The sequence below is a fragment of the Mesoplodon mirus genome, assembly GCF_964341445.2.
Source record: "Mesoplodon mirus genome assembly, chromosome: 3".
NCBI lineage: Eukaryota > Metazoa > Chordata > Mammalia > Artiodactyla > Ziphiidae > Mesoplodon > Mesoplodon mirus.
Genome location: NC_138978.1, coordinates 183,821,370 through 183,834,823, shown reverse-complemented (window position 1 = coordinate 183,834,823; position 13,454 = coordinate 183,821,370). Strand labels below are relative to the sequence as shown.

Below are 13,454 nucleotides of genomic sequence, written 5' to 3'. Positions count from 1 at the left end.
TACATCATCTTGTTGTTTTCTGGGAATGTCTTTCCTCACTTTACACACCAAACAAATCCCTTCTCCTCTTTCATGATCCGGCTCAAACACCAGACATCTTATGCCCACAGAATGGTCTACTCCCAGGATGGCTATCTCTCCATGTCAACACTAATTTCAGTATTTTATAATTATTTATAAACTATCAAGGCTGTGACTCAAATGGAAAGACAGAAAGCAAAGCCAAAGCTGGAGAGACTGCTAAGGTAGCAGACAAAAGAGAAGGTAAAGGAAGCCACACTGGTGGTGGGTAGATGAGGTTTACTGCAGGTTGGGAAAAGGAGAAGGTCTAGAGAAATTACCTAAGTGGGAAAACAAGCCACTTGCATCCAGTTCTTGCAGGGATCAGTAAAAGACTGACCTGACATTTACAGATAAAGAGAGAAAGGAATTGTTTAATGGGGAAGACTTCCCAGAAAATCTTTTACATGAAATCTTTCTCAGAAATTCTTTCAAAATGCAATATGGTTAAAGGGAAGTCCTGACTGGGGAAAAAAAAAACCAAGATATTCTTTCAGTCCCAAGATTTTTTGAGTCATTATGATATTGCTATATTTTGGAAGCCTCAAACCAGCCTCCACTTCTTTTTTCTTCCTCACATTCAATGGATTACAATATGATTTCTGCCACAAGAATAGAATCTGCTTCTGCAGAGGTCACCTGTCACCCTCTAATTACCATTCCAGGTGTACAGTGTCTGTCCTCATGCTGTTCCACCCTCCCTGACATCTGACCCCGGTGACCTCCTCCATGAAAGCATCTTCTCCCTGATGTCCTGCCCCCCCTCACCCCGCTGTTCGCTCTTTCCATTGCCCTTCACTTCATGAGGTTCCCTTCTCCCACTTACTTCCTATACACACATCACTAAGACTTCTTGGAAAAAAGTCCCTCAGTCTCTATTCTCCCCTTCAGTGACTCCATCCATTTTCACACCTTCAGCCATTTTTATTCAGAAAACGCTCCGGTTGCTAGCTATGACCTCTTTCCTGAGTTCCAGACTGCTCCGACAACGCCACACTGGACCTTTCAACCTGAATGCTTTGTGGGGAGCTCAGTCCTAACATCCCCCAAACAGAGATGAATATTCCCACATAACTGCTCTTCTTGTGAACTCTTGCTGGGGTTCTAAAAGCAAGATTTTCTGTAACTCCACACTCCCTTATATTCTTCTTCTTCTTCTTTTTTTTTTTAAACATCTTTATTGGAGTATAATTGCTTTACAATGGTGTGTTAGTTTCTGCTTTATAACAAAGTGAATCAGCTATACATATACATATATCCCCATATCTCCTCCCTCTTGCGTCTCCCTCCCTCCCACCCTCCCTATCCCACCCCTCTAGGTGGTCACAAAGCACCGAACTGATCTCCCTGTGCGATGCGGCTGCTTCCCACTAGCTATCTGTTTTACATTTGGTAGTGTACCTTATATCTTGATGAACCTATTATCCATGTCTTTTGATTCTGTTTCTATAAAATACTCCCTGTCCATGTCATTCTTCTATTTCCACTAGTCTTTCTTCTTACTTCTGAATAAACAGGCTTTGCTTCCTTTTACAGCCTTCTGGTCTTATATCACTTATTCAGATAAACATGGATTGATTGTCTATTCTGAGCCAGGTATTGAGATTGGTAATAAGTCAGGGTTCTCAGCTCTTCTTTAAATACAAAACTAAGCTAATGCCTAGACACGTGCTTCAAAGATTCCACCTGAGTTGATGTAGGGTGGAGCTTGGACATAGTACTTTTCAGGTTGCCCAAATGAACTTACCATGTAGCCAGAGTTGAGAACTACAAACTTAAGTATATAAACGTCAGGAAAATGGGTGTTATTCTTACCCTGATGGAGCTTAAATTCTAGTTGGGGAGATAGACATTAAAGAACAAATAGTCATATGTGTGAATAACTTAAAGTGATGAATGCCATGAAGAAAATGAGCAGGGAACTTTGGGAGAAATAATATAGTAGGACAATGTGTATGGGGTCACAAAAGGTCTTTCTAAAGGAGTGATATTTAATGTGAAGTTTTAAGGATGTGTATAATTTGGCCAGGCAAGTAAGCAGATGGAAAAAACATTTTTGATGAATTTGAGTCATGGAAGAGCCTGGCATGTTTTGAGGAAATGAAAGAAAGCCAATGTGGATGGTGTGTAGTGACGGATGGTTAGAGTGGCTTAAATGAGATTGGAACAGAACAAAGGACTTTGTTAAGAACTTGTTAGGTTTTCTTAGGCACATTGAAAAGCGATTTATAGTCTTTTTCTTTTTAAGATTTTTTTTGATGTGGACCATTTTTAAAGTGTTTATTGAATTTGTTACAATATTGCTTCTATTTTATGTTTTGGTTTTTTGGCCATGAGGCATGTGGGATCTTATCTCCCTGGACCAGGGATCGAGCTCACACCCCCTGCGTTGGAAGGCGAAGTCTTAACCACCGGACGGCCAGGGAAGTCCCCATTTATAGTCTTTTAGGGACCAAAACAATTTTTTTATTTGTAGTTATTACTCTGGCTTCCCTGTAGAGGGTAAGAGGGGTTCAAAGCAGAGCAGATGGAGGGGGACTAAATATAAGTTTGAAGCTTGTTTTAGGTAGTTTTAGGTTCACAGCAAAATGGAGTGGAAGATCTAGAGATTTCCATGTACCTCGTGTCTCTACATTTCTTTATCTAGATTTGCCTCTTCTGGACAGTTGATATAAATGGAATTATGCAATATCTGGTATTGCATCTAACTTCTTTTATTTAGCATAATGTTTTTGAGATTCTTCCATGTTATAGTATATGTAAGTATTTCATTTCTTTTTGTTGAATAGTGTTCCATCCTGTGGGTAACTACATTCTGTTAATTTATTAACCTGTTGATAAACATTTGGATTACATCAAATTTTTGGCATCTGTAAATAATGCCACTATAAACATTTGCATGCAAATCTTTGTGTGGACATATATTTTTCTCTCTCTTGTATCAATTCCCAGGAATGGGACTGTTGTGTTATATGTTAAACATGTGTTTAACTTTTTTTTTTTTTTTTTTTTTTTTTCGGTATGTGGGCCTCGCGCTGTTGTGGCCTCTCCCGTTGCGGAGCACAGGCTCCGGACGCGCAGGCTCAAACGGCCATGGCTCACGGGCCCAGCCGCTCCACGGCATGTGGGATCTTCCCGGACCGGGGCACGAACCCGTGTCCCCTGCATCGGCAGGCGGGCTCTCAACCACTGCGCCACCAGGGAAGCCCTAACTTTTTAAAGATAGGCTGTTTTCTGAGTAATGTTAGGTTCACAGCAAACTTGAGCGGGAAGTTGCCATATAAAGTCAGTCCTCCATATCCTCAGATTCTGCATCCGTGGATTCAACCAACCATGGATTCAAATATTCAAAGAAAAAAAACCAGAAAGTTCGAAAAAGCAAAACTTGAATTTGCTGTGCATAGGCAACTGTTTACACAGCATTTACATTGCGTTAGGTATTATAAGTAATCTAGAGATGATTTAAAGTATCGGGGTGTGTGTGAAGATTATATGCAAATACTACGCTATTTTCTATAAGGGATTTGAGCATCCTCGGATTCTGGTATCTGCGGGTTTGGTGGGGGGGATCTTGGAACCAATCCCCTGAGGATGCCAAGGGACGACGGTACTGTCTACACCCCTCCCACATCATTACCACCCAAAGTCCATAGTTTATATGAGGGTTCACTCTGGGTGGAATATTACACCCTACTCTCATCTTGCTTGTATGGTTTCTGAGGAAAAGTTGGATGTAATTTGTATCTTTCCTTCTTTATAAGTGAGGTGTTTATCCCCTCTTACAAGATTTTTAATCTTTGATTTCTTGAAGTTTGAATATGATATACCTACGTGTAGGGTTTTTTTCATTTTGTTTTGCTTTGTTTTGTTTTTTGTCATTTCTCCTGCTTGGTGTTCTCTGAGATTCTTGGATCTGTGATTTGGTGCCTGACATTAATTTGAGGGAAATCTTCAGTCATTGTTACTTCAAATAATTCTCCTATTCTTTTCTTTCTTCCTTTTCCTTCTGGTTTTCCCATTATGTGTATGGTAGACCTTCTGTAGTTGTCCTGCCATTCTAGGACATTCTGTTACATTTTTGTCAGACTTCTTTTGCTTTGCTTTGCTTTTCCATTTTGGACGTTTCTGTTGATATATTCTTTCCTCAGCCATTTCTGGTCTACAAATAAATCCATCAAAGGCATTCTTCATTTCTGTTACAATGTTTTTGATCTCTGACATTTCTTTTTGATTCCTACTTAGAATTTCCATATCTCTGCTGTCATTGCCCATCCATTCTTGCATGCTGTCTACTTTATCTGTTAGATGCCTTATCTTATTAATCATTGTTATTTTAAATTCCTGGTCTGATAATTCCAATACCCCTGCCATATCAGAGTCTGGTTCTGATGCTTGCTCTGTCTTTCAACTGTGTTTTTTGCCTAGGTTTCCACTGGGTCTGTTTCTATACGCTTCGTGCACCAGTAAGGCCTGCTTCAGACTTTTACCTTCTGAAGGAGAATGTGAAAATCAACAGATCCACATCATATGTAGAATTAAGTGCAATCTTGCACCCTTCTAGAATTTGGCCTCAATTTATCTTCACAAGCTCATTTCTGACTGTAGCTTCATGCTTAAACTGGCCAAAGTGATGTTCACTGAACAGTGGCCTATGTTTTCCCACAAATATGTCTTTGATTTTACCCTTCCCTTACCCTGGACTACCTTTCTTCCTTTTATTATTGCCCAAATTCTACCCAACTTCAGAACAAATTCAGATACTTTTTCCACACGGTTTTCTAAAGGGTATATACCTTTACCATAACCTTTGGTGTATCCTTCTTTTAAAAAGTTATTAGAGGACACTTACTACAGGCTGGTTGTGTTACTGTCAGTCATAAAATCATTCTCCCCATGCCCCCTCCGAGAACGGCTTGACGGGAGTGATCACTTTTTATTTATCTCTGTACCCACCTTAGATCCAGCAAAGTGTTTCTAAGTTAGAAGATGCTCAATATTTATTGAATTAAATTAGTATATGGAGAATGGTATCTTATTTAAATTTCTTCATTTTAATCAACATTTCATGAGAATATTTTAACATATAATAATGATTAGGATATCCAAATGATTTCTAAAACTCATTTGTTAACCTAACAAAGCCGGCTATATCTGGGGGCTCTGCATTTAACGCACCCCCTCTATAATTTGACTGAAGATATTTAAACATTTTATGTCTTAATGGAGTGAAAGATGAGAAAAAGCATTTGTAGTTTAAAAAAAAAAACAACTCTTGCCTTAGATAGATAAGAACCATACCAAATATATCCTTTGTGAATCCCTAATGTTTCCATGAAATTGTTATTCCTTCTGGGATGCTGTATCTGAGGATTAACATGACTGTTGTCTGTATCTGAGAAATGACCATGTTTCCTTTTAGCTCTCAGCAAGAGTAATTGAATGTAGACTATCTTACTAAACGCTGGCCTGTGACAGTGTGTTAACACTCTGTCTCCTAATGGCAGGTCAATTATTTGCTGAGTGGGATTTTTATAAATCCCCTGGCACTAGTATGTCCCAATAATTATGATGAAGAGCATTGGTCAGTGTTGATTCAGCAGTGCCCACCCCAGCAAATATTTCATTCGCAGTTCCCTGGCCCACTTCCACTTTTCTAGTTATTAGAGACCTTTACTACTCTTCTGCGCTTGCCTAGTGTCTTATATTTTAAAAGCATTTTTTACTAAAACTTAGAACTCAAACATATTTTAGACAGCCCTCCATTTAGAATTGTTCATCTCTCATGATATTCACAAAATCTGGCTCATGGGGCAAGAAAATACTTTTTTAAAATCTTTTTTTTAATTGAAGTATAGTAAAATTTACAATGTTGTGTTAGTTTCAAGTGTACAACAAAGTGATTCAGTTATACATATTATTTTCCATTATAGGTTATTACAAGATATTGAAGGGAAAGATACTCAATATTTTATAATAACTTATAAGGGAAAATAATCTGAAAAAGAATATATATATATATAACTGAATCACTTTGCTGTACACCTGAAATTAACACAACATTGTAAATCAACTATACTTCAATAAAAAAATTTTTTTAAAAATTGAGTATAGTTCCCTGTGCTATACAGTAGTTCCTCGTTGTTCACCTATTTTATATATAGTAATGTGTATATGAGAAAATATTTTTTAATTTTGTTTCTTTTTGTGGCAATCAGTGACTCCTGTTTGCTGTGTAATTGTCATTTACAAAAGTAAAACTTGAATTCTCCCACATACCTGTAGAGTTCTTCATTCCTGGAATAAGCAGTTACTTTGAAATCATGAGAAATTACTGTTTCTAATCTGATAAAATCTGAAATTGAAGCACTAGTAATCGTGCTATGGGAATTATAGGTGTACCCGGTCCTATTTCAAATTCTTTTTATTTTACAGAAACTCGTTTTAAAAGTAAACCTCAATAACAAAGAGAAGAGAAAAAATTAGACTATGGCTTCCCGCAGGCAATTACAAAATAAAGGTCGGTGTATGAGTGGAAAGTGACCATAAAAACATTCTTCATGAAATACAGCAGTAGATGCTCCAAATATAACAAGTATATCCATTTGTTCTCAAGTCAACCGCATTTTTTAAAGTACTTTCCCTTAGAATACTTCAGTAGAAAAATAAAAACTGAGAAGAAAAGAGCCAACTGATATGATAGATTGTTAGAAATATGGAATGATTCAAAATATTAATGTAATGCTAAGGGTGAACGGGTAACAAATGGTACATTTGCTCTCTGTTCAACCTGGCATAATTAATATTCTAGGTCATGCTTACGTTCCCATGATGGAAGGTCTGAAGGGGGGAAATTCAAGAAAAATATATATCTATTATATAACTCATTGCCTTTTTTTTTTTTTTTTCCTTTCAATTTGACGAGTCAGAATCATAGCCTTTAAAAAAAATCAGTGCTTTCACACCTCATTTGCTGTATTCACCACTGGGCCACCAGTCAGCAGCCGGGCCTGATACAGGGAGGTCAGTAAGAAGCTATTAGCAGAGTCCTCTCCTGAGATTTCTTGGGTCTTATTGAGTTGAATGTTAGCATGACAGTACTGCAAATAACTCAGTTGTAGGCTTCTTTTTTTTTTTTTTTTAACAGTTAGCACAGATTTCCCCATAGTGTTGGTCACTCTAGAAAATTATTGCTGAAAATGAAGTCCCCAAAGCTAGCTTGGCATTAGCCTTTCTAAGTTGTGAAAAATGTGAAAACGGAAAAATATGTCATAGTCCCCGAGGATTAACTTTGTCTTCTGTGACTCATAGTAATTCTTTTTAAAAAATCCATAGCAAACCATTATTCACAAAGTGGTTTACAAATTAATGAAATATAGCAATTGAGACAATAGTTCGGGTTGTTTTGTTAGCTTAAAGAAATAATAATTAAATGGATACTATATTAATATAAGTAGATAGGGTCTCTGCTTGCTGTAGAGATTGAGGGGGGCTGGACCGTTTTCATTGACAAAAGTTAGCCAAATGTATTAAATTAATTTCTAAAATACTGACACCTTGAAGATTTTAAATGATACATTTTCCATTCAATTAAAATGTATTTTCTATCTATATATGATTTAAATTGCAAAGAGAATACACATGAGGAGATCTCCATATAGGTTGCAAAATATAATTTAAGAAAGCTATCATGTCTACTGATCTATTTGCATTTCCCATCTAGCCTATGTATACATGTGCATGCAAATGTGAAGGAGATCAAGGAAGATTTCTAATGGGGGTAAAGTTAATAGCTGGTAGCAGTTATTCAGGTAGATAGATATTTTTAAATGGTAAATTATAATCTAGTTATATTGTATGCATTTTACCATTTTAATCTGTAAGATTATAGAAATGATAAGCTAACAGACTTCAGTTAATTAGGTCATCACTAAACTAATGGTATTCTCTTATATCTCTTTCATAGACTATGTAGATTTAGTTCTATTTTATGTCAGAATAGTCTTTTTAGTGTAATATTTATTGTTTTTTTCTCATTACAATTGATATAGTCTCATCTTAGAAAATCATCTTAAAAATCATCTTAAAAATTACCATCCACTTAAAAATTACTGTCCACCAGGGCTTCCCTGGTGGCGCAGTGGTTGAGAGTCTGCCTGCCAATGCAGGGGACACGGGTTCGTGCCCCAGTCTGGAAAGATCCCACATGCCGTGGCCCAGCTGGGCCCATGAGCTATGGGCGCTGAGCCTGTGCGTCCGGAGCCTGTGCTCCGCAACGGGAGAGGCCACAACAGTGAGAGGCCCGCGTATCGCAAAAAAAAAAAAAAAAATTACTGTTCACCAAAAGCTATTTTGAATACATACGTGTATTAAGTTTCTTATATTAACATCATTAAAAATATCTGTTTACGTGTCCACCTTGTTCTGTATTTAGTATTATAGTAAGAGAATGTTAACATGACATTAAAAATGGCTTATACAATGTCTATAATGTTTCCAATACTTTTATCTTGTGTAAATTGTATAGGGAAAAAAGTCTCAAAGAAGCGCCAATTCAAGAAAAAATTTAAATAGGTAAATATATTTACATTAACTTTTTCCTTAGCGTAGGAAAAATTTGAGTTGGAGATGACTCCGTGGGTCTGTGATAATTTAGTTCTAGATCACAATGTACTCAAAAGCAAATTAAACCTGAAGTGTTAAGAAAGATGAAAAGGATATAATCTATAACTTTGAAGGAAGTCAATCAGATTTTGAAATAAACTCAAACATTTTACTAAAATATTTATGCGGCTCGAGAAAGTAAGAGTAAAATAGAGACTTTATGGGCCTTTCTGAACAGTGCATTGTTTTTCTACATAAGCATTTAGCATTCATTTTTTGAGTGTCTACTATGTGTTAAGCACTTTGCTAGGCCCTGGAGATGCAAAAATACCTAAAATAGAGTCCCTGTGCTCCAGCGGCTTGCTTAGGGAAGATGGACACACACAAAGATAATTTTGAAACAATGTAATAAGTACTGTGATAGAGTTGTCCCCAGGCTATTAAGGAAGCATTGGGGATAGGACACGGAATCTAGCCTGAGTTGGTATTAGATAGAGGTTTATACTTACTGAGGAGTTAGGCTAGAAATATAAAATTTCCTAGGATAGTTTTTCAAAGACAACTACCGTAGGTAGCCATAATACTTTGGACTTGCTTATTCCAAGAGGTAAATATAACAACCAGAAATATTTATGGATATGATGGTGGCATGAGAGAAAAGCACATTTTTAGGAAAAACCAGAGAGGTTTAATGGATACATTCTTTACATTAGTCTAGAATGTCTACAGAGCAACTAAACAAGTCATCCTATCATTTAAAATGTAGCTTTTCTTCATGAATATGCATTTGTATATAGGAAAGGAGTAAAAATATAGTTCTAAGCAGTTTGTATATTCAAACGTCATTGAATTTTCAGAAAGTGGAATATGCTAAACCTGAATTTAACATTTATCCTGCATACATCGATTGAACTTCCATTGCATAGCAGTCACTGTGTTAAATAAGTCTGGACTATTTTGATGCAGTGTGTGACAAGGTCAGTGATAGACAGCAAGGGTAATGTGACAATATAGAAATAATGCACCTAACCATGTGAATGCAACTCATTAAATACAGGATGTTATTTTGAATGATTGTATACATATATATACACACACATATATATACACACGTATGTTTGTATACAATATATATATACATATACCAGTTTATTGTTTTAAAGTAAAGAACTTAAAATGGCAGCCATTAATTAGGTTGTATAATGAATAATCTTTCAAATAATCAAATATTTATTAAATTCATACTTTGTACCTGAAACTGGTTCAAGCATTATATATTTGAGTTCGTGTGAGTGAATGTATGACTTACAGAGCTGGTTAAGTATACATATACGTAGTTAATGGTTAGAATACAAAATGAATGCCTTAAGGTCCTGTTATTTTTTTTCTCAAATACAATGATATCAAATATGCCATGTGTAGCAGATAGAAACTATAGTTTCTATTAGTTGTTTTTAACATGTTTAGTCTTCAACCATGAATCATTCTGAAATTGTTGGTCTGGAGACAAAGTGTATTTTGTAATGTCCTTAGCCTAGTCTAAAGTCCACCTCTAGTTAAGAACTAGAGTTGTAGTTTAACATAGTCCTTAAACATATGAAAATTTGTATGGTACAACTTTATCTTCCCTTTATTCTATGTGAAAATGAAGGATAAAAATCAAAATGATGTTGTTCTTCTTTAGATTCCAGGTATATACAACTCACCTTTCAGAAAAGATCCTGATCCATGGGAGTTGCGGTTACAGCAGGCAAAGCCTTTAACACACCGAAGACCTAAAGTGAAGCCGAAGCACTCCGACAGCCTTAGCAGCTGGCTGGCTTGCACAAGTGCCCGGTCCTTTCCTCGGTCCGGAATTCTGCCACCCATTGATAGGAAACGATGTCAGGTACTCATTAGTCTTTTTTTTTTTTTCGGTTTAACTTTTCTGTCTTCGTACTTTTATTATTCACTTTTTTCTTTTTTATTGGAGTATAGTTGCTTTACAATGTTGTGTTAGTTTCTGCTGTACAATGAAGTGAATCAGCTATATGTATACATACATAAGAATTGTGTCAGTGATCGTATTCTTTCTGTTTTTTTTTTTTAATTATTGTTTTGTCTTTGTGAAAAGAAAAGAAAATTATTTTTTTACAGAATCCTTTTTTTTTTTTTTTTTGGCTGTGCTGTGCAGCTTGTGGGATCTTAGTTCCCTGACCAGGGATTGAGTCTGGTCCATGGCAGTGACAGTGCCGAGTCCTAACCACTGGACTGCCAGGGAATTCCTCAGAATCTAATTTTAAATAATAAAGATGAAGTACATTTAAAATATATATCAAAGAAATAAATATTTCCTTGGTGTTGTATTTTACTGTTCTGGGTGTGAAATTAACATGTAGGATTTTTGGCTAGGATGTAGCCTTTTTATGTAACAATACTGTAATAACTGTACTTGTTATAACCTGTTGTTGCTAGAAAAATCCTATGTATTATCAAATTTAATTTAGCCTCTCATCTGATGGTTCATATGATTCTATACAATTGTAAACATAATTTTCATGGGAGTCATTTAAAAAGTATAAGTTGGAGAATTAGAGAGGACCCAAAACAATGCAAAACTCAAGCAAAGACAAAATCTTCCCTGTGGGTTAGAATATAGCAGGATTGGCAAATGACTTCCTGGGGCTAAAGGGTGGAGTGGGATGGGTTGTGATGATTGTCACCGTCCTAAAAGTTCCAGACAGCAACACTTCTGTCACCCCCAGAGAGCATTCTGTCACCCCCAGAACTGCTGCCTGTTAGCTTCTTACACAGGCTTGCCTCTGTGTATCTACTGCAGTATAATAAATTATATTATATTTATGTATAAAGCCTGATGGCTTAAACCAACACACATTTCTTTTCTCACAGTTTCCGTGGGTCAGCGTTGTGGGTACAGCTTAGGTGAGTGCCTCTGACCCAAGATCTCTCATGAAGTTGCAGTCAAGGTGTCAGCCGGGACCGTGATTTCATATAAAAGCTCAGCTGTGGAGGAAGGAGAGGAGGGTAGGGAGATCCTCTGCCAGGGTCACTCACATGGTTGGTTGTTTTCCTGTCTCTGTCTCTCCTCCCTCAGTCTCTATAGCGCTCCCCTCCCTGGGGGAGGGAAGTGCCAAGCTTCTAATCACTTGATCTTTCTGGTGACCAGTCTCACCCAGAGGCTATCTAGGGACTCCAGCCTAAGTCACCTTATTAGCTTAAACTCCAGTGTATTCTTGTTATGAGTAACAAAAGATACTCCTATCATTGGGAAACTGCAAAGGTTTTAGGAGCTCTGTGCCAGGAACCAGGGACAAAGACCAAATATATTTCTTATTATACCCACAATGGTGTAAATATAAAGACACATGGAAAATACATATACATTTATATAAAGGTATACATTCATATGTATGTGGAATACACATCTGTATGGAAGATTTTATATATGTGTATATACATACACATATACATATACAGGTACACATACCCACATGCATACTCGTAATGTACATTTATCTAACATACCACAGAATAATTATCCCTGCTAATTGTTTCCCTTTCCTTCTTTCCCCATCTCCTTCCTACTTACCCCTGGCCCTCCTCCCCCACCCCCATCCTATCCTCTCATCCTTCTTTTCCTTCTTTCTCTTATTTTTCCTTCTTTCCCATTTTCTCTTCCCACCTTCTCTCTTATCATCTTTGACTTCTTCCTTTCTCCCTTCCTCCCCTGCTTTTTTTTTTCTTCTTTCCTGTTTTCACAGAATGGGATTCTTAATGTGGTTTTCTTTGACTGAACCCCATTTCCTGTACTTATCTATAATAAAAAGGTACCCACATCACTGGGGACATTTGAGATTATATATACTACAGTCCAGATGATACTATTTATACTCTGACAGTCTATCTGCACTTGTGAGGTGAATTTCTTAAATGTGTGAGACAATAATGGCAAGTTTAAAAATTTTTTCACTATTATTTAAGCTTTGAGAAAAGTTTATAAATACAAGATGACTATAATGTGGGTTATTAAAAATATAGACAAATAGGGGCTTCCCTGGTGGCGCAGTGGTTGAGAGTCCGCCTGCCGGTGCAGGGGATGCGGGTTCGTGCCCCGGTCTGGGAAGATCCCACATGCCGCGGAGCGACTGGGCCTGTGAGCCATGGCTGCTGGGCCTGCGCGTCCAGAGCCTGTGCTCCTTAACGGGAGAGACCACAGCAGTGAGAGGCCCGCGTACCGCAAAAAAAAAAAAGAATATAAATATATTTGACTCATAATTGGACTTGATTGAAGGCAAAGAAAGTCAAATATTGGAGAACTATAGCTAAGGGCCCACGAAGTCTCGTAGGTTCAGGTTGAATCCTGAATGGTCTACACATTCTAGGAATTAGTATTTGGAAATGAGTGCAATGAGCAGAGCTGAAGTTTGAAGCTTTGTCTGAAATTTGGGATGCTGTCTCATTCCAGGTATGATTGGTATAAGTGATCACTTGAGATCTAAAAGAGTCTATCAACAGAAATAGAAGTCAGCAGAAGCTTTGGCATAAGAGAATCTTGACAGTAGAGGCCAAGTTTGCTGACTAGGAAGGTGGTCTATTAAGCTCAAAGGCAAGACATTAATTGTCTAAGATATAAATGTATGGATCAGGCACTGAAACACATAGAAAAATGGAAATCCTTAAGGAGGATTGTGGTCATGAAGATTATAGTTAATGAAAAAAGAAGAGTGGGTCTATTTTATTCTAAATTTTGCTGCTTAAGTAGGGCTTCCTCTTTCATTTCCTAATCTTGTTGG

The 13,454-nt window shown here is 37.0% G+C and overlaps 1 protein-coding gene across 1 annotated transcript in view; it reads left to right on the top strand.

The window, feature by feature from the left end:
• Positions 1-13,454, top strand: part of SPATA17 (spermatogenesis associated 17) — a 180,153-nt gene that overhangs the window by 93,646 nt on the left and 73,053 nt on the right. The window contains exon 7 of the mRNA XM_082616091.1: positions 10,346-10,549. Within this exon, the coding sequence (XP_082472217.1) occupies positions 10,346-10,549 (204 nt within the window). The remainder of the gene's footprint in view (positions 1-10,345; positions 10,550-13,454) is intronic.